This window comes from Trichophyton rubrum (assembly GCF_000151425.1).
Source record: "Trichophyton rubrum CBS 118892 genomic scaffold supercont2.7, whole genome shotgun sequence".
In the NCBI taxonomy this organism is placed as follows: domain Eukaryota; kingdom Fungi; phylum Ascomycota; class Eurotiomycetes; order Onygenales; family Arthrodermataceae; genus Trichophyton; species Trichophyton rubrum.
The window spans coordinates 816,481-843,399 of record NW_003456422.1 but is presented as its reverse complement, the minus strand read 5'-3'; the positions used below and the strand labels follow the sequence as shown (position 1 = coordinate 843,399).

General features: G+C 47.9%; 7 protein-coding genes across 10 annotated transcripts; 4 read left to right on the top strand and 3 right to left on the bottom strand.

Annotated features, from left to right (window-relative positions):
• The first annotated feature begins 109 nt into the window (after nucleotides 1-109).
• TERG_06296 (uncharacterized protein) lies at nucleotides 110-3,037 on the top strand. 2 transcript variants are annotated; one of them, XM_047750131.1, is made up of 3 exons: nucleotides 110-1,075; nucleotides 1,172-1,302; nucleotides 1,419-3,037. In XM_047750131.1, the coding sequence occupies exon 3, from the start codon at nucleotides 1,895-1,897 to the stop codon at nucleotides 2,381-2,383; it is 489 nt and encodes a 162-aa protein (XP_047606840.1). In that variant the 5' UTR covers nucleotides 110-1,075; nucleotides 1,172-1,302; nucleotides 1,419-1,894; the 3' UTR covers nucleotides 2,384-3,037. The 2 variants fall into 2 exon arrangements, with proteins under 2 accessions (XP_047606840.1, XP_047604571.1); XM_047748586.1 differs by having other exon boundaries at nucleotides 110-3,037.
• A 2,049-nt stretch (nucleotides 3,038-5,086) lies between these two features.
• TERG_06295 (uncharacterized protein) lies at nucleotides 5,087-6,687 on the top strand (the record flags this gene model as incomplete). Its single annotated transcript, XM_003233254.2, has 3 exons — nucleotides 5,087-5,912; nucleotides 6,023-6,498; nucleotides 6,569-6,687. The coding sequence occupies exons 1-3, from the start codon at nucleotides 5,341-5,343 to the stop codon at nucleotides 6,685-6,687; spliced, it is 1,167 nt and encodes a 388-aa protein (XP_003233302.1). The 5' UTR covers nucleotides 5,087-5,340.
• Nucleotides 6,688-9,640: 2,953 nt separating this feature from the next.
• TERG_06294 (uncharacterized protein) lies at nucleotides 9,641-10,925 on the bottom strand (the record flags this gene model as incomplete). Its single annotated transcript, XM_003233253.1, has 2 exons — nucleotides 9,641-9,700; nucleotides 9,777-10,925. The coding sequence occupies 2 exons, from the start codon at nucleotides 10,923-10,925 to the stop codon at nucleotides 9,641-9,643; spliced, it is 1,209 nt and encodes a 402-aa protein (XP_003233301.1).
• Nucleotides 10,926-11,431: 506 nt separating this feature from the next.
• TERG_06293 (uncharacterized protein) lies at nucleotides 11,432-13,740 on the top strand (the record flags this gene model as incomplete). Of its 3 annotated transcripts, XM_003233252.1 has the most annotated exons (4): nucleotides 11,432-11,509; nucleotides 11,571-11,766; nucleotides 11,980-12,194; nucleotides 12,250-13,740. In XM_003233252.1, 4 exons carry the CDS (start codon nucleotides 11,432-11,434, stop codon nucleotides 13,738-13,740), a joined length of 1,980 nt encoding a protein of 659 aa, XP_003233300.1. The 3 variants fall into 3 exon arrangements, with proteins under 3 accessions (XP_003233300.1, XP_047606838.1, XP_047606839.1); XM_047750129.1 differs by lacking the exons at nucleotides 11,432-11,509; nucleotides 11,571-11,766 and having other exon boundaries at nucleotides 11,871-12,194; XM_047750130.1 differs by lacking the exons at nucleotides 11,432-11,509; nucleotides 11,571-11,766 and having other exon boundaries at nucleotides 12,100-13,740.
• Nucleotides 13,741-14,036: 296 nt separating this feature from the next.
• TERG_06292 (uncharacterized protein) lies at nucleotides 14,037-17,771 on the bottom strand (the record flags this gene model as incomplete). Its single annotated transcript, XM_047748585.1, has 1 exon — nucleotides 14,037-17,771. The coding sequence occupies one exon, from the start codon at nucleotides 17,769-17,771 to the stop codon at nucleotides 14,037-14,039; it is 3,735 nt and encodes a 1,244-aa protein (XP_047604570.1).
• A 1,375-nt stretch (nucleotides 17,772-19,146) lies between these two features.
• TERG_06291 (uncharacterized protein) lies at nucleotides 19,147-19,938 on the top strand (the record flags this gene model as incomplete). Its single annotated transcript, XM_047748584.1, has 2 exons — nucleotides 19,147-19,737; nucleotides 19,903-19,938. 2 exons carry the CDS (start codon nucleotides 19,147-19,149, stop codon nucleotides 19,936-19,938), a joined length of 627 nt encoding a protein of 208 aa, XP_047604569.1.
• A 713-nt stretch (nucleotides 19,939-20,651) lies between these two features.
• Nucleotides 20,652-25,830, bottom strand: TERG_06290 (uncharacterized protein; the record flags this gene model as incomplete). Its single annotated transcript, XM_003233249.2, has 1 exon — nucleotides 20,652-25,830. Exon 1 carries the CDS (start codon nucleotides 25,185-25,187, stop codon nucleotides 20,652-20,654), a length of 4,536 nt encoding a protein of 1,511 aa, XP_003233297.1. The 5' UTR covers nucleotides 25,188-25,830.
• Nucleotides 25,831-26,919: the final 1,089 nt, after the last annotated feature.

Here is a 26,919-nt window from a genome sequence, read left to right as displayed (position 1 = left end):
CTCTAGGCGGCCCTTCTTCTCCGTCCCGTTTCCGTGCCTGAGCCATGGAGAGGCTCTCGATATTTGATCCATGCAGCGGTCGACCCGGCTAGTATGTGACATGCCGATGTGATAGGCCACTAACCAGATGTAAAAACATGAGACGGCTCTTCGACTCCTACATTTTATTGTCTGGATGTTGGTAGTGGAGCCTTTTGATCGAGAGAAAATGAGCCGGAAAAGCAAAGAGCCCAAGAATCATAATGATACTGCAAGCCGTGAGAAACAAAAAGGCAGGGGGGTTATGCAGCGACATCCGACTTCTCCGGGTTGGATATTGGAAGTCTATGCAGAATGGGACTGCGGGTGATATTCTGAGCCATCAACGTCCAATCAAACAAGGAAAAAGGTACCAAAGCACCAAAGCATGTGCGGGAGTCTGGAGACGTTATTCCAAATTATATTGAAAGCAACCTTGGCACCCGTTCTCTCGCTGTTGAGCAGCCAATCAATTTCCGTAGATGCTGGGACGAATTTCGCAGCACTCAGTGAGATATTCAAGTAAAGGCGGTCCTATCGCATCCCTGCAGATGCTGTTACTCGCAAGACAAAAAAGTTGACAAAGAGGTCAGGGCGTCTTCGTTTTGATTGTCTTGGTATGCATGCTAACTTCTGCAGTCAACAGTGCCCAATGCATATATCTGCATATTTGATATTAATCATAGTTTCTTCGGTTTGCTATGTTATTGAAACCTTTATGGACGTGTCTTTCATCTTACTGGTGGACTTGCTAGAGACACACTTTGTCCGTATTCCGTATGGTAAGTCTTCGCGATGACGCTCCCGTGTGAGGCTTTCTAAGACACTTTCCCGTCGATAGGAGCATCCAGTTAGTTAAATATCATCTAGGAGCTAGCGAAGGATTCTAGACACGGTATGAAGTACAGAAAGATGTATTTCTACATTTTTTACTGGGCTCATAACTACGGAGCAGGCCACCACTTGTTTAACCACTTGATGCCTCGCAATGTGGTGTAGAGTACACAGAACCCCGTATCTAGTTATGGGGCATTCACGAGTCAAGGAGGCCACCAAGGTCGGGCTTTTTTCTTTCTTTCCTTTTTTACTTCTCTTTCTTTCGCCTCTCTCGATTCCCGCTCTACAGAAGAATAATCCGTCGGCGTCCAATTAGAAGTGAGGAAAAAGAGCCTCGCTGCTGTGAATGGACGGATCGCATCTTCGACTTTGTTGGCCTTTGTTGCGAGTGGACGTCCTCTTTACCTCTGAGGGAGATGAATGGCTGATGGATGAAAGAAAGAAAAGGCAAGTTTCAGTCCGCCTCGTCAACTGCTGACATATTTGCCTGGTTACATGTCAGTTAGTTATTTGCTGCTAGAGAAAGAAATCAGGCTAACTAGTCGCTGATATGATTTGTCCAGTTTTCCTTTGCTTTTTTTGTTTGTTTTTGTTTTTTGGGACCAGCTGAACATGAACTATCCTCTGCCCTGCTCTCAATATTCTGGTTCAGCTTTTTCCGTGACCCTTGGCCATCGCCTGTACAACACACCATTTACTTCTGCGGCAAGGCGACGCGATCATATTTAAGCTAGAGTTTTTAGGCTTGGTGGAGGAAAGTTAATTAGCGCTCCTTTTTGTTCCTCTGGGTGATGGCGCTGTGCAAACTAAACAGCTTCGATGCAGTCTGCTCTGGATATCTACCTGCATGATGGACAGTCGAACCACGGAACTGTTAGAAAAAAAAAAAGGCGTTCTGCACCATCCACAGAATTGATCGGGGAGAACGGCAGGATTTTTGAAAGACGGGAACGAACATTGGGTGTTTTATCTTCAGTCAAGTCGAGTCGAGTCACTTGGGGGAAAGTCCCTGTTTACTTCGAACCATATATACAACAAGATGCCAAAAAGTATATATACATTGATGAGGAGGCAAGCTCGAGTAAACCTTATGGGCGGAAGCCTGGAGCTCACCTGGAGAACAATAATATGTCTATATCCTATCCATGGATATGGTTTGCTTGGACTTGGAGGCTTTCTGCCTTCTCCCGCGCCGGCGTGGTGTGTCTGTGACGATGACTTTGACATTAGGGAGTATGGCAAGGCGGGTGAAGGAGAGTGGAAAGGCGAGCCATGGGCGATGTCACACAGCAGCCATAAGAATCCACCCCAAGTGCGGGTTTCCCAAGGGCAAACCCAACCCCCATTCCACTGCTGCGGACGTTTCTCATCATCGAAGGGCATATTATATTCTACGTGCATACTCTGTACGAAAGGGGTAGCTGTCTCCTTTCTCCATCATAGGGAGAATACAGTGTTTTCGTTCACCTTCAAGGAACCTGCAAAAAGCATTAGCCAACCGTCCGACCTTTCTATTGTGTCGGATTGATTATCTCCATCGCACCTCCGCGGCTGCTGGGTTCCCCTTTTTATTTTTTTTTCTTTGCTTCTTTGCAGCCCTGCGAAGGCGGAGCGTCAGCAACAGGCTTCGAGTGACGAAAGAAATGCTCCCATCATACTTAACTTATCACCAGTCACCATATATTCCTTTTTCGCTGCTTTCCATTCCAATTAACACAGAATAAGAAAGGGAAGGTTTGGAGCGTCTTTGGATCCCTGCAGGGAGAGACTATGAGTTAATAGAAACCTAGGGAGGCATGGTTAGCCCTTGTTGCTGTAGAGGCGAATGGACAGACCAGAGGAAGACACTACTGACTGACCTTTTCCACCGTATCTTTTCCATAGAGGTAGAGAAGAAAGAGAGGGCAATGCAAAGCCGACGGACATGACCTACTTCACACGAGCTTGTCTTTGCTTCTTTCTCTCTATATCTGGTCAACTGTCTTCCTCCTCGCCATCTTCATTCTCGTCTTCATCATAGCCGTTTTCTATTCCCATTTCCCATTCCATTTCCATTCATCAGCCACGCAAAGGCAAAAACGATCTACAGCCAAAGCAAAAGCAACGCACCACCGAAAAAAGAGCCAGAAAAAGAAACAATAATTGATCTCTTCACGGCCTTCTCGTTTCTTTTTGGCCTCTGCTGGCGCTTCTTCTGCCTGCCTGCTCACTGCTGTTGTTCTTCTGCTCTCTTCCCCTTTGGGGTGTGCCCAACCCTCAGATATCAGAATCTCCTAAGCCTGACCATGCCAGCGTCCCGTCGCCCATCAAGAACCCACCACAAGACTCCACTGTATCCCTCCCATTCCCCCGTCCGTCTCTTCCTTCCAGGACGTAATATATAGTTTTCTCCCTCGTAATTGAAAAAAAAGAAAGAAAGAAAGAAAAACAAAGATGAAGCTGAAAAATGGCGTCTCCTCAAGTCCCGTCATTACGGCGTCAGTATTCGGCCTGTAATGCATCACTTTCTGGGTCCCTTCCCACCCCTTTGCTTGCTTTTTCGCACCCCCGTTTACACCAGAGAGAGGTACAGGGCCTTCCTTTTTCCTTGTGGGCTCCACGGCTGGCTGTGCTTTTGTTGGCAGGACACGCCGGTCGGTGCAAGTAAACCCGGTATTCGTGTCCAACAAGCCCGAGAGCGAAACGATAACATGTCGCTTTCCCGTTACCAGGCCTGATACCGAGTCTGCGGTGAATGTCGGTATGCCCTGTACTTACAGGATGTGTACTCCGTGTAATTCTCACAGCTTGCAGGTGTCCCAGCATGAGCCTCGGCAGCCTCTTGCCATCTGGATCGTTTGATCCTCGAAGGAAGCTGAGTGTGAACCCATCCGGGCGGGTAGAAAAAAGGGGGTCAACGAAGGGGAGTCAGCAGCAGCACTCCGTATGTACGGAGGAAGTATATGAGCATCTGCTCAGCCTTTCTCTGCTCGCTGTCACTGTAAACCCGTAAGAGTAAGTAAGTACATGTATTTCTGCATGTATGAAAATATATTCTTCATGCTCCACTGTTTTTTATTTTTATTTTTATTTTATTTTATTTTTTTTTGGCTGCTTTTCCCCTTCCTTACGGTTTCTTTCTCATCCTTGTGGATTTCATCTTGTCGGTCTGTCGGTCTGTCTGTCTGCTTGCCGGCTCGCTGCTTGCTTCTGCGATACTCTCGACTCTCTGTCTTTTGCTCTGTTCTGCCTCTATTCCCAGGTCCTGTCTGGCTTCTCCAAGAGTCGATTCGTTGTATTTTTAGGCCTCCCCCTTCTCCTCCGGGTCGACCTGACCTTTTGATGTCTCCCTCTGAACTCAGATATACACTTCCTTACATATACTTACTTAGCTTATGGGGGTGTGTTCGTTTCATCCTATCCCAACCTTCCGACTGCTTCCTCCACTTCTTCACTGACCTCCATCTTTAGCGCTTTTCTTTTTACGGAGGACTTCCTCTCTCTCTCTCTCACTCTCTCACTCACCCACACACTCTCTCTATCCCCCCTTTTTTGCGTAAGAACGGCGGTGTTGTTCTCTTAAGGCTGTGTGTCCGTCCCTGAACCGGCTTGCCCCTTAAATCCAGAACTGATATCAAAGCAACTAAATACTCCGTGAGTCGATATCTGTCAAACAGCCTCCTATCTACTCTTGCATCACACCCCCCTTGACTCCAGTAATTTTAAACTCGCCCTTGCAAATAAAATAACATAAGATAAAAAAAAAAAAAAAAAATCAGAGAAAAAGCAACGACTCGAGCAAAAGAAAAGAAAATATAGAGAGAAGCACAAAAAAGCAAAAGCCGGATAACCCTTGCTGGGGATCGTGGGTTGCTATCTATCGCCCCGTGAGCAGCCACACGACTTAACTTACTCCTTTGCCCAATACTCTTTGTGGCCCCTTGGGTTTTTTGCAGAAGAAGAGAAGTTGAAGACGAAGAAGAAGCAGCAGCAGCAGCAGAGGCAGAGGCAGAGGCCCCACTGGGCGATATTTTTTTTTGGCTTCCTCCATCAAACAAATATCTAAAGAGGAGCCTTTCGTCTGTCCGCTGTATCTGCTTATTCTTCCTCTGCCTGCGACATCCACCGCCCTAACCACTCCCCCCCTCTCTCCTCCCTCCTCCCTCCCTTGTCTATCCTTTTCTGCTGAACCTTTGCTTCTTCCTCGTCTTCTTGTCTGGCAGGCATAAAGAGAGATATATATCAAAGGCCTTCTTCCCTCGGATCTGCTTCGGATTTTCTCTTGGTCACCAGAAACAATCGTCGATCTATAACGGACAATAGCTACGGACATAGCTCGACGGCCCAGGACCCTTTGATACTGCTGTCACCAAACTCCCTATCTATCCCAAGAACCAATTCGAGCGCCAGTCACACCAGAAGAAGACCTGGCTGTCTCTTCTCCCATCTCTACCTATCCATTCAATCAAGAAGATTTGCGCACCCGCGCCCTCAACACCTTTCTCAATGACTATGGTTCTGGAGCATGGACATCGCCAGTATGGCGGTATGGGGTATGACGGCGGCGTGTACCAGAACCACGTCCAGTCCAATCCTCCGCAGTTCAACGATGCTTGGTCGGCGCAACCGTCTTCACATCCTCCTGCCCCTGCATACCCTTCCTCCATCCCTCCTGCGAACCCGATCAAGCGCGAGGAGGTCCAGAGGCCGCTCCCGCCGGCCCTCTCCATGCCATACTCCAGCGTGCCCGTCTCGGCTCCCTCGATGGTTCCAAACGGGAGCTATCCTGCAGTTACATATGGCGGCTCAGAGATGCTTGTGATGCCTCAGGAGATGCCGAGAACATCGTTGGAGCAGCAACCGTCCTCGACCACGACCTCGCCCATACATCAGTTCCCGACTGCTTCATACGGATCTATAGAGTACGCACACTCTCTGCAGCAGCAGCAGCAGCAACAACAACAACAACAGCAACAGCAGCAACAGCAGCAACAGCAGCAGCAGCAGCAGCAGCATCAAGCTCACCATCAGCCACCACACCATCCACATCACCCGGAAAGCAGACCACTGCACCCAGGGTAAGTCCTTTTCTAAGTCCGTCCATGCATGGAATGGAAAAAGGGCAGCAAGAAACCAAAAAGACCACCTTAGAGCGGGACATGGGTTGTGTTAACAAACTCTTGTATAGATCTCAAACACACACACAAGGTCCACCATCGAGCACTTTTGGTGACGCACTGGATGCGAGCCGCGGAATGGTTGCTCTGAGCCAGGACCTCACTCCCAGGGGAATCTACCCACCACGGGCATCTAGAGGGTCAGCAGACTCGTACGGGTTCCCATCAGCTCACTCTTCGGCATCTTCAATCTCCTCGGGAAACAACTACCCATACTACAGTGCATCGGTAGTGTCAGTCGATTCATCAGTGACAGACTACAGCTCGACAACATCCGAATCATACGATGGACTTGCTTCCCGGACTCTACCAAGACCGTCCGGTCTCATGGGCGCCATGCCTCCAGGACCACAGTCGATGATGGGCCAGTTCAGCTCCAAGGTGCCGGCAAACACCCAGAAGAAGCACAAGTGCAAGATCTGCGATAAACGATTCACTCGGCCATCTTCACTCCAGACGCATATGTACAGCCATACCGGTGAAAAGCGTAAGTCCTCTTCTTCCTAAGCTACCCCGGAAAACATAAGCGAGCCCAGAGTCGCTAACAAACGCAATAGCATATGCCTGTGATGTCGAGGGCTGCGGTCGTCATTTCTCCGTCGTTTCTAACCTGCGACGTCACAAGAAGGTGCATAAGGGCGAGAAGGACTCCGGCTCTCCTGAAGAGGAGGAGTAGTCGAAACAGCATCAAGCAGCCAGCCGCAATGCATTACCGACCATTATTCTACCTGTTATCACACGTCAGCACCTTCATGTTTCCGGATTACTCAGCTTGCCTCCTTAACCTCCTTTTCCGTTCCTCCGTTATGGTCTGGTCCATCCTAGACATCCTCTCTGCTCATTCGCAGTTAATGAGCACAGATCCCTGTTTCACGACGCTCGATCAATATACCCACGGCATTTTTTTTTTCCTTGACCCTACGACCACGCTTCATCATCCTCTTTACTCTATCTCTTCAATATCTTGGCTGAACTTCAACACCTTCGAGATCCTTTTGATACCTTGTATACTAGGTTCCAGCTTCTTTGTCCATCTTTTCCGTTCATCCTTTATGCAAATCCCTCGCTCTCAGCACCCTGGGAACAACTCTTATCTGATACCCATTCGACAGGAGCATCTTTTTTACTTCTGTGTCATCATCATCATCAATTATTCCATTTTTCATGTCTTTTTTTGCTTCCCTCATCTACCCCACGGCGGTACACTGAATTATACATACGGGGCAATAGGGGCGCGATCCTCAATCCGGTAGGGAAGGGTATCCAGGCTGCTTTATCATTAATCGGCACTCTGAGTTGAGCGCTGTCTGTTTCCTCTATGTCCTTTGTTTTTTTGTCTTTTCTCCCCTTATCTCCCCATTCGTGATCTGTGATAGAAGGAGTTGTCTCTTTTCCTCTTTACGATTTCATCCTGTCTTTACCTGCTTTTGAGGCTTCACTATCTTTCCCCTTTTTTTTTTCAATTTTTTCATTTTTGTTAACCCTGGGATATTCGGTTTTTTCCCTACTCTCTGATACTTCCACGATGAATTCATATACCCTGCCTTTCGTCGAGTTACCTTCTATTCTACCCCTTCACACTTGTTTGGCCTGCGCTAGAACGGAGCGTCATGTGCATTTTTTTTATGTCTAACAGTATCGCTCCGTACAGTCAAGATACCTTGAGTATCTTGTTGGATTCGGCTATCTAGCATTTAATGAACAACTATGTTATGCAAAATCTCCCTTTTAATATCTCTTGGTCTGCCATCGCCTTTGTTACTGCTAAACACGAAATACGGTCCATGGTAGGTCAGCCTTCCTGATCCCCGTGCTTCATCGTCATTGACTTACTGACTCACCTCTTAGAAATTTTCTTAGATGGCTACGTATGCAACACTGCCAAGCGAAACCTCCCTTGCAGTCATGATATGCCAGCCACGCCATAGTATTCTCAGCACTCGGTCGAGTCTTGCATACAGCCAGCGGTTACGGTCATCCCACCATATAGCCTTCCTCCCTCAGCCTGCTGACCATGTTGATATCATCACTAATATTATTGTCATAGACAGTAATTACGTCTCTAGACAATGTTTCATTGACCTTGTCTAAATCCGTAGAACCTACACCAGGTATCAATTACACGTTCGAAAAGGCGAAAGGCCAAGCGCCATGGACATAGCAATCCCGGACGAGACCTGTCTCTCTCTCTCTCTCTCTTTCTGCCCTCCTGCCTTCTTGTCTGTGCCGTCCTGTCAAAGTTGCAAATAGGAAGGGAGTCAGATATATCATTCCATTATTGCGTTTCTACACCAGGGTCCCGCCTGCAAGCACCGCCCTTCAGGCGGCCGACGGGCCGCAACGTCAAAAAACACGAATGCCCACTCGACAACCAGCCACGCCAATAGATAAACGAGATAACAAACCCGCGAAACGCAAGCCAAAAAAAAAAAATCAGCAACCTTCCCCAAGGCGTTTCTATTCAGGCGACGACTCGACCACGAGCACAGCGCAAGCAAAACAACAATAATAATACAGAAACTTGATAAAGCTCGACAGCCCACAAGCGAACAATTCTGCTTAGTCATCACCCGCGCTCGGGAATCGGCAAAACGCGCCAAACCGAAAAGCCGAAAGCGAAAGAAAAAAGACATGGCCTTTCCCCTTTCGGGTCACTTGAGACCCGGGCGGGTAATTTAAGGGGCTTCGAGGGCCTCTTTGCGGGCTGTTACAGTTACAGATCCAGTGGCAGGCCCAGCACGCATACCCGTAGCGGGCGGTTCGATGAGACCATGCATGCCCTAATCATTCGATCGCTCACTTACTGCCGCCGTGGAAGGACACGCCGCCCCATTGACGGCATCCCCATCGACCGTGCTCGGCCATGATTGATGGGAATCAGGCGTTAGCTATATTGGAAACGTTGGCAGACGGTAAGGGAAGATTTTTGGCGCTGAGTGGTTCTCTAATTTGTTCACAGGCTTTGGAAGTAGTTCCCTGGGCTAGAAATTAGACATTTGGGCTACTTGCTGCCTTGGCGAAATGCTACCTTAACAGCCCATTTTACCATTCCTAGCTTATCAGCTGTTCCAACTCTAGCTACCTTCTAAGCATTTTCTAACGGGTATCGGCCGCCGTAAAGAATATGTACTATCGGGCTACCGTTTATATTGGCAGAATGGGATATATATGCCTTCTCACATGAACGGGTTATGCTCGGGATTTCTGCCTCGGCCGCTGTTTTTTCTATCGATGACCTAGATGCCGTGATACCAACCTCCGGTTGCCGATATATTTGTGATATATTTAGATTACCGGTTTGCCACACTATGATTTAAAAATCCTCATTGCACTGAGCTATCCACTTTATCGAACCAAGTGGTCATTATGCTGAACTTGTCCACCAACTTTCATGGCAAACCCATTTTCATTGATATAAAGTGAAGTATAAACAAAATGACAGGGTGTAGAGGATATTAATTAAAAGCGAGCTATATATTTCGAACAAAAGGGTGGGCGAGTGATGGAGGGCGGAGGATGCCAGTGATTCGAAGCACAGATTGCTATTCAGATAGTGCGTATGTGCAAAAGGCTGGCTAAAATAGCATGCAACGTCGGTAGTGTAAACGGTAGGAGCGTCTAAAACCTATCTAGCGAATACGGTCCAGCCGTGATCTGTTCATATGGATTTGATCGTCCACAAAGTCGCTCTGGGGAAAGATAAAAGTTAGCTAATTCCGAACTTATATTGCTTCAAACGAGAGGTAAGCGCGGTAAGATAGGTACCTTTCCAATGATACGCTTGATGTGTGGGTCTTGCTCGTCGATCTCCCTTCCAGTAGCCTTAGCAAGTGCATTCAATCGAGTGGCAGCACCGTGCAGAGCATCCAAGTTCGATTCGATTTCATTCTCCATTTCATCATCCTCGCTATCCTGCTCAAACTGATATTTAGAACGCTCGGCAAGGTTGGTCCTTTTCGGCCCAGTTTCACCCTTCTTCGATATCTCCTTGAAAGTCTGGTCCATTCTCTGTTCCGTGCGGAAAGCAGCAAGCCTAGTCTCCTCGCGTTGTAGTCTCTCCTCCTGGTGGCGATCAATGATGGCCTGGTCTCGAGCACGACGGCGTTGCTCGCTAGTGAAGGGGTTCGAAATATGCATAGCAAACATACTTCCGTTCACCTTCTTCAACTCCCGGGCCTTCTCCTCAGCAATTCGGTTCTGGTTAGCAGCCAGGTCAAGATTCTTCTCCGTGTTATGGATTCGTTCTCCTTGAGCACCGAGGCGAGCAAGGGTTGCCCTTCCACTTTCTTCAGCTTCTGCGGCCAATCTCAGTGCATTTCGGGTTGACGACACGTCCTGCTGTTTCATAAAGCGGATGTCTTGCTTTATAGCCTGGATATCTTCCTCTTCCTCTTCCTCCGCTGTAAGCTGTCGGTCTTGGTATTTTCCATACGTAGGACCGCTTGGGCCATCAGGCTGCTGTTCGCTATATGGAGGAGGTGCGCTGTTTGTTTGTCGCTCTTGGTATCGACTCGCTGCGTTTCCGAAAAGGGCATCCCTGTTGCCATCCTTCACACCTGGATCGTTCGGGTCAGCTCTTCCCAAGCCACCGTAACCACCACTGTTGGCAGAAGGAGCCCCTCCGTATCTATCCTGTCCGTAGCTCCCTTGGTTCCCCAGTCTTCCTGGTGCAAATCCGCTATTTGGTGGAGATCCACCGTATGTTGAGTTAGGTTGGTGATTTCCTGGCTGGCTCATCCCACGATATCCCTGAGGCCGTGATCCAGAGTAAGGGTCTGTTGAAGGTGGTGGTTGGGCATAGGGGTTGTTTGATGGCGCAGGGCTCTTGTTCTTTGACCGTGAGCCAAAGAGAGCTGATCTGTTACTGTCATCCCCGCTGTCATCGTTTCGTTTGCCGAATCCAAACTTCTTCATGGCGGATGAAGCTGGCTGGGAGAGGAGGTGGGAGTGTAGCGGTAAGTATGGATCGAAGGCAGCCACCGATGTATAACTATGAGCAAGTCGAACGTTGACGTAATGAAATTTCAATCACTTAGTAGGGGTATTTATGGTAATCTCAGGGAGGCATAAAGAATCGTAAAGAGCAGGATGATGTCGTTAAGCTGAGATTGTTCATGTCTCAAGTCTCACGGCCTGCCTGGCTGCCTTATAAAGTATCCAACGTTAGGCCTGAGGCTCTTCACGTGACTGATATGTGGCGGAGTCGGCCCTCCCTATGAGCTAAGCCCAAAAGAGCAACCAACCAGCGACTACAAACATCGTCAAGGCATCATCATTGTTATTATTATTGTTCAAATTTCATAAGCCACTTCACGACAGATAAGCAAAGTACGTACGCATTTTGGGGCAATGAGGCTGCCATTTTCCAGGGGCACCTATTCCTGGTTTAAGTCACCGTTTCGAACAACTAGTTCCTGAAAATGGCTCCCCATCCAGGGACTGAGGCAGAATATCTCAGGGAGAAAGCTAGGAGAGACCTTCTTAGCCTCCTAGAGGGGGTGAGTTCACAAGCTCTCTGGTTTCTCAGGATATTTTAAATGCCTAACAGTATACTGCTAGGTTCGCGGGAAGAAGAATCTTGTGGTTAGCAAAGACCTAGCCGGGCCGGTCGGCCTATTTGTGAAGTTCTCCGTCCTCCAGGAATATGGGGTAGACCGGGTATTTCTTCTCGAGAATAGAAACGTCGATTCCTCTCAACGGAATGTTATCTTCCTGATTCACGCAGAGAAACCAAATCATGTACAATCTGCTGCTGGTACGTACTTGCAACCCCCATACCAGCTTGTATATTAGCATCTTCTTTTTCATGGTTGAAAAACAGAGGCCAGGTAGAATGTATTCTACTCTACACGGTTATTTATGCTTCCTAGATTGATTTTTTTACAGTACACTTGTTGCATTCTTTTCTATGATTTATACCTGATTGAATACCGCGACTTCCAACTAACATGTCCATTTACCTGCGTAGATCAAATAAAAAGGCTGCAGAAAAATGAGTCAAACATTGAACATGAGTTCTCTGTCTTCTGGGTACCAAGACGCACTTTAGTGTCTAATCAAATTCTAGAGGAAGAAGGCGTCATAGGGGATGTCAGTGTTGCAGAGTTTCCTCTGTATTTTCTCCCGCTTGAAAACGATGTCCTCTCCCTTGAACTGCCCGATGCATTTAGTGATTTATACTTGGTATGTGCTACACGTTAGCTCTTTCAATGAGATCCTCCGCTTACAATTCAATAAGGATCATAATCCCCAACCAATTTATCTATCAGCCAAAGCTTTGATGCAAATACAATTACGACATGGATATTTTCCTCGAATTGTCGGAAAAGGAGACAAAGCTCGAAAGGTTGTCGACCAATTGCTCCGAATGAGGAGAGAATTAGATGCTGAAGGCAGTCTGGGTGGATCAGGTGGCAAGCTCATGGCGAGCAACACGATTGAGAACCTCATCATAATTGACAGGGATGTAGACTTTGCCACAGTTCTCATGACACAGCTGACTTATGAGGGACTTGTCGACGAGCTTTTTGGGATCAACCATAACCACACCGAAGTTGATACCTCAATCATTGGATATGCGGCCCCTCAAGCCTCATCTAATTCTTCAAACACATCTAAACAAAGCTTGAAAAGGAAAGTTCAAGTCGATTCCTCCGATCAGCTCTTTTCACAGCTCCGTGATGCTAATTTTGCAATCGTCGGTGGCATATTAAACAAAGTTGCAAGGAGGCTCGAGAGCGATTATGACAGCCGACATGGAGCGAAATCAACCTCAGAGCTACGTGAATTTGTCAACAAATTACCAGCGTACCAAGCAGAGCACAGTAGCTTGAAGATTCACACTAACCTTGCCGAAGAAATTATGCGTCGCACTCGGTCGGATATATTCCGCCAAACCCTAGGAGTGCAGCAGAATATCGCTGCAGGTGCAGATTCCACTTCCCAGTACGATACAATTGAAGAGCTTATCGCTCGTGATGCCCCGATCACCACGATCTTAAGGTTGCTCTGCCTTGATTCCTGTATCAATGGCGGCCTTCGGCCCCGGGACCTGGATAATTTCAAGAAACAAGTCCTCCAAGGATATGGTTACCAACACCTTCTGACATTAAGCAACCTAGAAAAGATGGAACTTTTACAACCTAAGGTTCCTTCGACCGGTATTTTACTACAGGGTGGTTCAATTAGTGCAGCCGGGGCAAAAACAAATTACAACTCGCTCCGCAAGTCACTCCGCCTAATTGTGGATGAAGTTGATGAGCAAAGTCCCAACGACATTTCGTACGTTTACAGCGGCTATGCTCCCTTGAGTGTTCGACTCGTTCAGTGTGTGTTGCAGAAGGCATACGTCCAGGCACTTGTTAAGGGGAATCATTCACCTCAAGCTGCAGCTGCAGCCGCGGGTGCAGCATCAACAACTCCGGGCTGGCTAGGATTTGAAGACGTCGTGAAGAATGCCCGGGGCTCAAGTTTCAATATAGTCCCGAAGGGAGATGAAAAGGCTGCCCGAGCGCGCCAGACCTTAACAGGATCTGGAGGAGCGAAGACAGTTTTCGTTTTCTTCCTAGGTGGTATAACATTCACCGAAATTGCTGCATTGAGATTTATTGCCCAACATGAAGCAGGACGTCGAAATATAATTATATGTACTACGGCGATTTTGAACGGAGATAGGATGGTCAGGGCAGGAATGGAGCAAGGGAATTTGCAAAACGTGTGTGATAATTAAGTCTTGGGGTTTCAACACATTTGAACACACATTCAAGCGATAGTTTCTAATGAGTGGCACGTTACAGACTCGCAAGTCTCTACTAGTGTTACTGGCTGTGATCAATGTAGAGTTGAAGACTTAGATGAAAGGTAGCATTGATATATTGGTTGCAATTGTAATTATTTTATAATACATGGGCAAGAGGAAGGCTGCGCTCAAATCGAACATGGAAAAATCACAGGATGCACTGATACAAATAAAAACTGAAACCTGCGCCATAAAAGCAAGGCCCAAACTCCTTACTTAACCCACAGTTACAAGATAATGCCTAACTCACACCTTCCTAGCCCATCCTCTTCAATTGTAGGATAGTAAGGAATCATCGAGTCTGCGCCTTGAACATATGCATCGTTGTACAACCGCCAGTAAGGAGTCCGTACTTTTCGTGCTGGATGGAACAAGCCGGCCCAAGCATAGTTCATGACGATACCTGTTCCGACAGCCATCCGAATAGCCTCAATAGCTTCGATGATTCTGTCGATAACGTGGGGACTGGTTTCGAATAGGTTCGGGTACAGAAGGTTAAGCAGATGGACCATTGCGTCTTCGCATCCGAGTCCAACCACGCCCAAAGCAATGTGCTTTACTACGCTTGCCGCAGTCTGACGGTGGACCTGGTCTCGATCAATCAAAGCGTCTTCCAGAAGCGGAGTCACAGCGTAAACATAGTCTTTAGCCATCTCACCGATATACTCAAAGAGAAAAGACATGGCCTTGAGCACGCCATTTTGCACATTTAACTCGGGGACGCGATATTCATTCATAAGAGCTGGAAGAACCGTAAATGGGGCACAAGTCTCAGCGACTATACCAATTGCAACTGCGGTACAGACACGAGACTGACGTTCCTGAACACGCAAGTTGTTAAGAAGAGTGGCGAGAACGTCTTGCGGTCCAATAGCCTTGGCAATGAAACCGAAGGTATTGTTAGCGGCTCGTCGAATGCCCTTTTTGTGAGCTTTCAACATGTCAAGCAATTCGAAGCAAATTCGCATCCATTCTCGCGCGTTCACGGATTCTGGACCGCGATCAGCAATACGACCAACGAGATCTATAGTGTTTTCCTGCACTTTCTCATGACGATTTCGTAGAATCGGTGTGAGTCGAGGAAGTAAGTCCCGAATGGGTGGTTGCATTTGGTTGATACCAACAACCGTCACGATAGAACGTAATGCGCCTAGTATAGAACCAAGAACCTCTGGGTATTCCTCGCCGAGATATTCGTAAAGGAAGGTTCCCAACTTTCCCATTAGGGCGTCTTCACCACACTGTTTCATAACCATTGCGATCCGTGAAATGAGGTCTGCTGCCTGCTGTCGTACGGTGGCAGACTTGTTGTTTAGTCGCCACAGAATTGTACTCACAATCTGAGGCAAATATGGCTTGCAACGAGAACCAAGAGCGTTGACAACAGTTCCAAACCCGTTGAGGATCACTATATCCTCGACGCTTTGTTCTTGAAATGCGAACAAAACTCCATCAATCAATCTTTCTTCGAGCCTCTCTCCGACGTCTGCGGCACCAAGGGAGGCAATAACTTTCTCTACCGTTTCGATGGTCATCTTACGGTAAGCCTCACTCTCATCCTTGAGATTATTGACAATCCTTTCAAGAATTTCACCAGCACCAACTTTCTGGCCTAGGTCCACTGTTGTCTCTACCACCTGTCGGTAGTTTCTCTTATCTAGAGCCATGCGTCGAACCCAGAAACTTTTGAAGAAGTCTTGGAGTACGTGTTCCTTAAGGTAAACCGCTGTAACGCCATCTGTGCCTGCACATTGCGAAACAACTTTCAAGACAACCTTTTTCATCTCTTCATCTGGCGACGAAAACTCTCGGAGAACAATTTCCATAATTTGGCTGGTGAAGTAATTTGCACCCTCCTCATCCATTAGAGGGATAATATAGCCAACAGCCTTAAGAAACCCAGCCAAACCTTTGCCTCGCTGTTTCCTTGCCCCCATCCAGAGCGGGCCAAGGATGTCCTGGAAACTTTCGATACCATATGGATTTGCAGCTTCGGCAAGAGCGGCTATAGCCAAGCTAGTTACTGTCCGTACCTTAGCTTGTTCATCACTGAGGTTGTCACCAATGCAGTCGACAAGGCCTTGGAGATGAGGCAAGATAGCACAGCCCATAAGGATGGGAATTTGCTGCACAATCTTAACACCAGTGTGCCTAGCCTGCCAGGATTTCTTGCTTCGGCAAACAGCTCTGAGGAATGGAAGAAGCGCGGGTATACCAAGGGCAGAAGCGACAACTGCAAAAGCTCTGGCGGTGGTATTACGTACATATTCGTCAACGTGGTCAATATCCGGACGCATAGTACTAATCATATGTGCAAGACCAGCTGCTTTGCTTAGGTTAGAGATAATCTCACGACCTTCCACTCGTGCATAGTAATCCTGGTCAATGAGCAGGGGCTCGATGACGACCAAAATTTTATGTACGTAAGGTCGAACAAGGTCATCTAGTTTGTAAAGGATGCGATCAATTACCTTCACAAGTAAATGCCGCTCCTGGTCCTCGAGGGATTTCTCCATGAGTAGTGGCAAAATTTGATTGAAAAGGGGCCCAGCTCCAAACTGCCTTGCATTATCAGTGAGCTGACGCAGTGCCGTCTTTCGCATTGGAGGTGTTCCATTCTTGACTTTTAGCAATAGCCTCATTATTTTTCTTTCTTTTAGCTCCTCAACGGACATGGAATTCTCATCAGCGCCATCCACTAGCTTTCCGAAGTATGTCATATCCTCAGCCTTAAAAAACTGCAGGTCACCAACGCCTGGGATCTCAGTTGGAAGTTGCTTTCCCATCGAGCGGACACTTTCAGGTTCTTGCATCATGAATCCTCCTATGCCGCTGGCGCTTTGCACGGGAGCAGGTGTAGCCATAAGTTTACGGGCGGGGGTTCGAATCGGGGCATATCCAGGTGGTGGTTCCAGAATTTTATATCCCTCTGAGGGAAGCATCATATCTAGCTCCTCATCTGATAATGGCGCATTGCGAGCAGATATATCAGATCCAAATGTAGGAACAGTAACGGGCCCAGAAGCCTGAGGTACGGGAGTTGCAAGGCCCTGGTTCCCGACTGGTGTTGCTGCTGTGAGAGTTGGCGCTTGATCCCACCTGGATCTACGCTTGGGTGCCTCTGGCTGGCCTCCAGGTGCAGGAGTCTGATCCCACCTCGACCGCTTGGGCTTTACTTCAGTGGATTCAGGCTCATTGGGCTTGGCAGTTTCTTCCGAAGATACATCCCATCTCTTCTTCCTCTTCCTTGTTGGGGCCGCGGCGGACTCGTCATTATCCTTATCGCCGCCAGCTTCCTCCAGCTTCAGGGTAGCCTCATGCTCAACTGACCCATTAGCACCTTCACTGGCCTGTTTATCTTTAATTAACTTCTTGACGCGTTCTTCTTCTTTCTCGAGTTCCCGAAGTGCCATGATATCTCGATAGCTTGCGCCCTCCGCCTCTCCATTTGCCTGGCCATCTGCAGCAAAAGGGTCTGCTCGTGTGGGTGAAAGGGCTCGATCAAAGCGTCGCTTCTGGTAATCAGTTTCCCTCTCAGAAATCCTGGATGTTTTTTCGCGTGCCAGGAGTATATCTTCTTCCTCAACACCTTTCCCAGTAGCAAACTCCTTCATCTGGTCAGAGGTCGCAGTATATTGCCCCACCAGCCGATGACCATTTTGGCCATCATCATCAGCCATGTCCTCATCTTTGCCATCCACAGCAATGGACGTATTATAACCTGCATATTTATCGGCGTCCGCACGATCGTACAAGGTGGTATCGAAGCTTTCGGTGAGAGATGCCTTGGTCGATACGTCAGTGCGCTGGTTTGACATGTCAAAGGTTTTTGAACCTTTTTTGCCATTCCGCTCCGCCTGGAGACGTTTGATGGACTCAATCTCTGCTGGAATTAAACTAATGTTAGGCGACGTACGCGACAATTTGGGTGCATGACTGCTCGAGGACTTACCGTCGGCCATCGTGGCGATGAGCACTATTTCTCAGATTCGAGGGAGTGAGGGCAAAAAAATGGGGTTAGAGGTGACCATAGATGATATGGACCTGTCGAACCGGTCTCACGACACTGTGAAAAGCAGCCTGCTAGGGTTATTGCTGGTATCGCAACGTTCTTCCAAGCTGGTCGTCCCAAATCTGCCTCTGAGAAACCGAGAAATCTTTTTGGGCGTCGCTGCTGCTGATTAATAATAAACGATGACTAATCATATATATATAATAAAATTATCAGCGCACGTGACTGAATCTCCCGCTTGGCCTAAAGGGGAAATATAAAAACGAACATCGAATCTAACGAGCTTCTCGTTTCTTTTTGGCCCCCAAACATCAAACTAACCACGTTTAATGAATTGCTTGCAGGTTTTACGGCATATAAACTCACATTTTGAGATACCATGCCGTAATGCCAGTTGAAGGCCCTCGCCATCCCGCTAAATATATAATTGAGGTTGGGCCTTTTATCCACAGGATAGACAGAGCTTGGTGCAGACCATGGGACAAGGCTGCTCAGTCTATAACAAGCAGGTATTCGCTTGAATTGGGCACTTCTTATATACGAGATACCTAGAAGATGTCTCTTTGAGGCTTGTACGATTTTAATAACCTGGTAATGAGTTTCGTGGCTCGGACGTTTCATTGTACAGGTTTTATCTGCATTACTATATTTACGTTCCTGTGCATTTCTAGACGGACTCCTTTGTTCTTCTTATAGGACTCAAGGTAAAATTTTTTGAACTGATACCCTGCTCATGGATATCACATATCATTGTCTTTAGAAGAAAACGAGTCTAAATCCTTCTACCTGGGCCTGGAACTTAATATACCCAGTTCTCGCCCCCGAAAATACACAGGATGCAACCGTACATTTCCCGACTAAAAGGGGATTATCTCCGCCTGCAAGCGTTCCTCCTATACTATATACGGATATTCTTGGTAACCTTTTGGTCTCCGGATCCCTGGGCAGCTTTCTAAAATGGGATATAAAACATCCCATCTAAGCAGAAGTTGTCAAACAGATACGCTTGAATGGCCCCACCTACGCAAACGGCTGGTGATTTATTTCATTCCTTCAGACCTCTGGCCCTTGGGAAGTTTATTGTTTGGCGACTAGAAACGGAGCCAAGCTGTTGCCGTGAGGAGATTCGACTCAGCACAAGGTGTTGCTGTTCATTTGCGGGCAATTGTATCCACCCAAAAACTTTTAGTATATATACCTTTTGTATTTAAAGCCCTGCCTCTCCCACTCTATATCCATATTTCTCATTCTACCACCTGTCTACCCATCTGTTGTTCTACAGTACTGCTTGCCACCAATTGCAAATAAATATCTGTCTTTTGAATATGCATACCCTACATCTCCTTGTTCCTCTCCTAGCAGCTGCGTCCTTTACCCAAGGTGCAGCTATACGCCATGAACCGCAGCCGACTAACTTACCACCTGCATTTAAAGAGCTTGAGTCATTAAGGCCACTATCACACTGTGACATCTCAACCAGAAAACTTCCAAAGAGAGGCAACCCTCCAGAACTACCGGACCCTGAAGCAAACCTTCGACTTAAATATATCACATTCGGCGTTGGTACCCAAAACTACACCTGTGCTGGCGGTGTTACCAAACCTACCCCTATCGGTGCTGTGGCGACCCTTTACGATGGCTCTTGCCTCAACAATATAAATGCTCGAGCTATGAGCATTCTCAATTATATCACATTGCATACTTCGGTATCGTCGGCATCTTGGGTGCTGGAAAGCTTTTTAAAAATGCCTAAGCTCGGCCAGCATTACTTTACCGAAGGGAGGCCATTTTTCGACTTGACAACTCGTGGCGGCTCAGACAGAGCCTTCGTATCTGTGGTAGCAAGCGTTCCTGCTCCCAGTGGTCTCGATGTTCCCTGGCTAAGGTTAAACAAGGTGGAGGGATCCGGTATAAAGGTATGGCTATCTCTTCGCCCTACATAAAGTGGGTGTATATTTACTCCACACTAAAACTTGGGTTTGTGGCTGACATTAATATGAATCATGGAGGCTATTTTTCGAGTCAAAACGCATGAGGGAGTAAGCCCTGTAACATGTCAAGGACAGCCTTCTGAATTCCAGATTGGCTATACTGCGCAATATTGGGTATACGGCTAAGGGCCATGCTGATTACAAAAATGTTTGAGTTGTTGCTTTCTGCTACACTGCTTGGAGCGTTGTTTATTATCCCCTATCCGGGCTAGTTATAGTAGTTACAGAATCACCCTATTTTACATGACTTCGATATAGAAGGTTACGTAGCTAAATGATCCACTGGCCAGGCCTTCGGATGACAACTGATGTGCTGATATTAGATACGTTCATTAAAATGCACTAAGCTAACATACGTATACAAATAAAAGGACGCTGTCCCTCTTGCAGGGCATCGGTATTATTAAGTACATACTAATTTCGGCCAGCCGCAAATAACCTGCAAAGAATAGAAGATGTATGTGCCACAAAACCCCGAGGTATATATAAAAAAAAACGAAATAAAGCGCTAATATCGCATGGACATGAAATGGTAAACAAATATCATAGAAAGGCCGTGGAACTGATAAATGAACAGAATAAACGGTATATGACGGTTGCCCGTTAAGTTTATCATAATGCGCTGATGTTCATGACATATGCAGGGATATGAGAGAAACGGTTAAAAGAAAAAAACGGGAAGCATAAATACCGCTATGGTATATGAGTCATAAATGTCGTTAGATTCGTTGGGAAATAAACAAACCACTCATAAATGGACTTGGGGGAGAATATGAAGGTCCCCGGGTATCGCTGATGAGATAAAACAGAAATGTGCGCATGAGGGATATATAAAGAGATTAGACGCTCGCAGTCCTCCTGGTGACTTCGCTAGGCTTCTGGGCATAGGCAATTAGGAGCCTGAAACCAGTGCCTCGTCGTCTACACTCTCGAAGAAGCATCTTATCAGTCCAGATGTCCTTATTTTGATCACTGAAAACGGCCAGTTCGTAGCACCGTGTGTGCCACCATCGCGCGACTTTTGCGACCATCTTAGCAATCGACTCATCGTTTGAAGGTGAGGGCGAAGGGTCAGATAGGAGATCGCCGAGGGACATATTCACATCGTCAGAAGGAGCACGTTTGTGCTTTTTATTGGATAAGCTATCTGACCGTTGCGGGAGATTAGAGCTGCTATACTGTTGGGGCAAGTTTGCAACGGATTGGTTCGAGCTCGATGTGTCTGATGACTGCACGATGGTACCGGCAACAGGGACAACAACCATGCATCGATTTAAATTCGCGAACCCACGCTTGCCAAGTAGTCTCTGGATGTTGTCGCTAGCTGGCTTTAGGCAAATATTAGGATCGGTTGTGTATATTCGTTCTTTCAACATTCGAACGGCCTTTCGCGTGCGGCTTCCCATGTTAACCATATCTAAGTCCATGACACTGAGCTCTAGGTATCCTCCGGGGCGTAGGACACGATAGCATTCAGAGACAACAGCGTCATATGCAGCTTCGGAACAAGCAGCTGGGAAGCGCATGACGGCAACAGTGAAAAAGCTTTTAGGAAATGGAAACGGAGTTTTGATACCAGACCGATGGATGGTACGATGATTTGATGGTGGATCCCATGCCGCTGGGTTGCTTGATGTAGACTGAGGAGGCAAGTTTGGAGTGAGATTGTATACCACTGCGGAGGGATAAGTCAGCGCACAGTAAAATGACCAGTCATCATTGCCTAGCCCATCAATAACCAGGATACGGGCTTGATCTTGAGGCTGCATGTGGTTTTTGGCAGGGCTAAATAGAACGCGGCCGAATGAAAGCCAACGGCTGGTCATTAACGAGCCTGAACGGACATTTGCCTGTGCCATAGGATCTATCTGGGTCTGATCTTTTTCCATTGAAGGAGGCTGATTTTCTTTGAAAGTAGGTTTGGCTGCGTGGGCGTCATTCTGCAGCTCCTCGCCTAGAGAAGCATAGGGGTTCTTGGTATGAGTGAAGTCTGCAGAGGAGTTTTTGCTTCCAGCATACGTTGAAATGAGTTCCCCTAGCGAGATTGGTTCCGAGGGCGTGACGGACGAACGTAGAGCAGAGAGAATCATAGAACGGCTTAGACGAATCGAGTTGTGGTCGGATAGTTGAGGTGTGATAATATCTGGGCATTGCAGGGGTGAAACTGGAGGAGAAGTGTCGTTGGTTCCGCTTAAACCCTCCTGTAAAGCCTTGGAGGCTCTAGTAGCCAGATTGAAAGATCTGGGTGTATTAAAGAGACCCTCCGGAGTTTGCGGCGACGTCACTTTGTCTAGAAAATCGTCATATTCTTGCCATATTTCATCGTCTGTCAATTTTGAGCCCGGGGACGGTAGAACGGCAGTGACAGCTGCCAAACTTCCGCCATCTGCACTCCCAGAGGATACGGAAACCTCGGAGCCCTTTCTTGGACTAAACGAAAGAAATTCTTTTTGAGACGGGGGACACAGAGCAAACCGATTGGGTATGGCTGCAACCAATGGTGGATGATTTGATGCCACGGCTGCCGCCGTAACTGTTAGGGAAGGCCCTTCTCCGATACTAAATGGGCGTGAAAATGATTGAAGAGACGGTTTATGTTGATTCCTGGAACTTGGGATGACAGGAGGTATCCTACCAACGGAAGCCAAGCGGCTGGGTCGGTCATTCTTGGGTGGTGAAATAGTAGGCAACACTTCCTTGTTGAAAAATACCTTGGGAGAAGATGGGCGTCTCTCAGATGCGCTGTTGAGTAGCCCTGCTGGTGGTTCTGGCAACAAGATTGACTGACCGTGTTTGGTTCTAAGTCCGAGCCCAGTTGTTGTTTCGATTTCTTCCTCGGTGGGCGGAGACTCCTTCACCCGCACCAGTATATCCTCCAAAGAATCGGAATCAAGCTGTTCATTATCAAGGATAGCATAATGAGCAACCGCTCTAGAAGTTGAGACCTGAGTTACAGCTGCTGGCATTTCTGGAGTAGGCCCCGAATCATCCTTTGCCTTCTTCTCCCGAAGATTCGGATTGCTTCGCTGGAAGAAATTCCATCGCCCTGACTTTTCGGATTTCTTCTTCTTCGGTTCGTTACTTGGCTTAGAATCGGGCGGTGAAGATGAACTAGGGGTATCACGACAAGGTATGTCAGAACGGCTATCAATGCTAGCATCAGATGGCCGTCTGGAAGTCGATGGTCGAAGTTGAGATACAGACAGATAGTTACTTGTCGCTTTCTGGCCTCCAAATAGCTTCGAGTTGCGGAAAGAACGGCGACGCTTCACTTCCGGAGATAAACATTTCCCAGGATCCAAGAGGGTAGATTGCGGAGAGGATGTTATTGGTTCGGGGCTATGAACCAGTGTAGGCGGAAGTGCTTGAGATTTAGTAGTGGACATTACACTCTGGTAGCTCTCGCTCTGTGCGCTTTGCGTACGAGTCAATGCCAAGCCATCCAGTCCGCCGCCGCTGATGATAACTGGCTCTAACCGGTCGAGAAGGAAGTCATCAATTTCGTGTCCCATATGGCTGCTACTGACACTATTGTTCCGAATTGACCTACTGGTACTTGTTGATCTTGCTCTGGATGTAGTGCTTCCGACGCTGGTTCTTCTTCCCCGTTGAGCGTATTTGCCATAACCCTCGTGTCCGGTTCCTGCGGAAGGACATCTGCGTGATCGACCTTCACTTAGTCCGGACTGAGTGACTTCGGGAACCGTCCTTGACTTTTTCGGGAAAAAGCCAAGTCGTCTCGGGGCATTGGTGGTAGGTTGCTGCTGCTTTGGCTCCTTGAGCTCCTTAGTAACATTAGACACGTTTGTTTCTTTCCCTGAGAGCGATGTTTTCCTGAGAAGGTTTGCCTTGGGAGTTATAGATCTTAACTGCGGCGGGGCACTGGAATCAGTCTGGCTTAATGGTGGAGATAATGCAGTAATCTTAGTTGAACCCCTTGACTGAAGTGAGTCTGTGGATGCATTCACAACTGATGAAGAGATAGCTGGTGATTTAGAGCGAGTGTTGGAGCTTGCTGAGCCTCTCCGTTTGTGAGTGGGAAGTCTCGAAGAGGCGAGATTACTCCAGATAACGGGCGACGATTCCAGTTTCAGTGGCTCTGTTCCCTTGCGGCTAGGCCGACTTGGAGAGAGCCGGGTAGCTGCCGCCGAGTCTGGAAGAGACGGTTCTTCGAGCTTTGGCGTACACACGCTCTCATTTCTATCCTCCGAGGTGGGTTTCATTTCTCTACCAGCAATACTAGTCGATTGCCATTCAGCATGACCCAGAGCTTGATGTCCGGTTTCTCTCCCTCTGGAACTAGAACCTGGCGGTTGAGGGATAGGCTCAGTTTGAGATCGTCGAGGAAGCCGGGTCATAGGAGCACCCGTTCCCTTGGTTTCATCAAACGACGATAAAGCTGCCAGGTTTGGGCGAGACCTTTGGTTCCTGAAGATAGTTGGGCTCGGCTGCTTTAGGCGAGAGCTATGGATTGAATGTACTATGCCAGGAGAGTAGGACGAAAGTGAAGTTGGGGTTGACCCTCTACTCCACATACCGGGGGAGTCGGTGTATCTGGTTGAAGGGCTGCTGCCTCCAGTAAAGTTAGGGGTTGGGGGAGGTAGGTTGGAAGTATTTATCGATGTTGAAAGACCAATGAATTCCCTCGGAATGCGAGACTGCGATCCTGATGCTGAGGGTCTGGTCTCAGTTGCGGGTGTCTGAGAGGATGGGGTTGGGGTAGAATACTGTGGTCGAGTAGGGACATTTTCAACTGGTGCCGGCCTTGTGGGCACCGATTCTTTAAAATCTGGCTCAAGCTTATCTGGAGCTTCAATTTGGGGTATCTCTATATCTATTTTCTCAGACCTCGGAGCCTGTAGCCTTGCCCTGTTCTTCTCTGCGTATTGTTCTATTGAGGGTGCCTTTCTCCGGAGAACATTTCGTGGTCGTGACTCGGGTAAAGAAGGTCGACCAAATTTCCAGGAAGGTATAGAAGATGTTGTTTGTTGCTGTGTATCAGATGGCATATTCGGTGAAGGCGCATTGCTTGGAGGTGCAGTATAGTACCGAGATGTTGGCATAAAGGAGTATGAAGGCTGTTTCGGTGTCCCAGTAGAGGTATTGGCTTCCTTGGAGGATTTCTTTGAGGAATTCGACCTCACCATCCTCAGACTACTATACTCTTCCGATTCTGATGCATACGAGTCCCGCCTACCTCGGGGAATTGACGAAGACTTTGGGGTGCTCTGCTTCGGTTTTCCCTGCCCAGACAAAGCCCCGGTTGGTGGTATGGGTATCCTTGAAGAAGACATCATGATTTCAGTTGTTGATCCTCTAGTATATGTGTGTGCCGGAGCATGAGTGACTGTCTGTACAGCTACTCGTGATACCATGATGTGTGTGCCTCCGATACCATGGACAGCAGGCCTTGGGACCTTCCGAAACAATAGCCGGCTCAGAACGACTTATAATCATATCGTATGCCACATTAGTGACGGTCAAAGGATGGCGTCTGTCACTTGGGTCAGTGGGGACACGGGATGAAAAGATATGGTGCATAGCGGTCGCCACCCTGAAGGCGTACTCACGTTTGTTTATGATAAAGTAACAGCCTAGCAAGCAACTATATTCCAGATAGCTGAGCGAGACCGATAACCTGACTGCTGGGCAAGCTGAATGGTATCAAAACCTGAGGTTCGAGAATTTAAAGGCGAGATAGTTGAATAAGAAGCCGGGGTAAGCTGGATTAAATATGAGATAACTTGAGCTGTTAAAAAAGGCACAAAAAGTGAAGCGAAAGAACCTTGAAAAGAATATTAATCATCGGACAGCTTTTTCTCGGGCACAAATAACCATGCAAGGAAGAAAAGAAAAAAAAGCTAAAGGCGAAGGCACACTTTTGGACAAGGTCCGCTGTCAAACTCGAGAGATTGACGGGGAATGTACTTCTAGGTCGATGTATAGTTAGCTATAGTAAGCGTCAAGTAAGGCTCTGCTTGCTTGCTTGCATCCACTCCGCCACACAAGGTCGGCGGGGCCGCTTAGCGCGCACAGCGATAGCAGCTGTGGCTAAACGGCCGTTTGACCACGTCGACAAGGCGGTATAAGGGCCCTCTCCTTGTCTGTGAAGGCTATGGCTCTCTGTAGTGAGAAGGGAGAAACGATCAAAGCCTGCAAGGAGTTTGCCGGGGAAGGAGGGAAGAAGGAGAAGAGATAAGCAAGTCAGGCCCGACATGGACATGGACATGGTGGACGGCGGCGCATTTTAAGGCAAAGAAGGAGAAGAAGAAAAAGTCCCGAGAAGACGGCCAAGGGGCCAGGGTCATAGGAAAAAGGATGATAAGCAAGTACCCCGACTCGCTGACGATCGCACGTTTCCCTTCTCTCCAGTTAGACGGCGATAGAGGCAGGTAACAGGCTGACGATGGAGAGACGAGAGACGAGATGACGCCGTGGATGGAGTCGAATGGGCGCTTGCAGGCGAGCGGAGGCAGGATTCGCATGGATAAGTATCGAGACCCAGGGCATGCATGATATCTCCACTTGTAGGAGGCCACTCAGAATGTAGCATCGCGGTGTCGACGATGGTGCTATTCCCGTCCACGAGAAGTATATTCAGGCTGGCTGGCTCAATGCTTGCTTCAAGCTCAGTTGCCGGGCCGAATCGTAAATCTGTTCAACCTGCCGACGCTGCTGGGCTGGCTGTCAGATCGTACTGCTCCCGTGTAATAATATTATAGATAATGCGAAATTTGTTCAAGAATGTCCCTAAAGGAGATGACATATCGATGCAGAGGCCGTCACAGCATCCCCAGTCTGTGATACGGAGCGAAAGGCCCATGTCAACAGAATAGCCTTTTGATCTGAGGGATCCGTTCCATGGTCCATCTCATGGAGACTTCCAGGGCCATCAGTGGGTGCCGTTCCGTGCCGTAGAAGGGAGTAGCTGGTCCAGCGAAAAATTGACATTAATTGAAGTCCTTAACGAGCTACCAGAGGCTTTGACTGGCTAATTAGCAGCATGGGGAACATGCGGAAGCGCCGAGCCCATCTCCATCACGGCATAGCGATTCTCAACGAAAAGGCCTCCTCGCCCCCTTGGCCGACCCGTGAGCTATGATTTGC

Bases quoted from the DNA above. Each gene is read 5' to 3' on its own strand.
- TERG_06296 (XM_047750131.1), top strand. From the start codon at position 1,895: ATGCCAAAAAGTATATATACATTGATGAGGAGGCAAGCTCGAGTAAAC.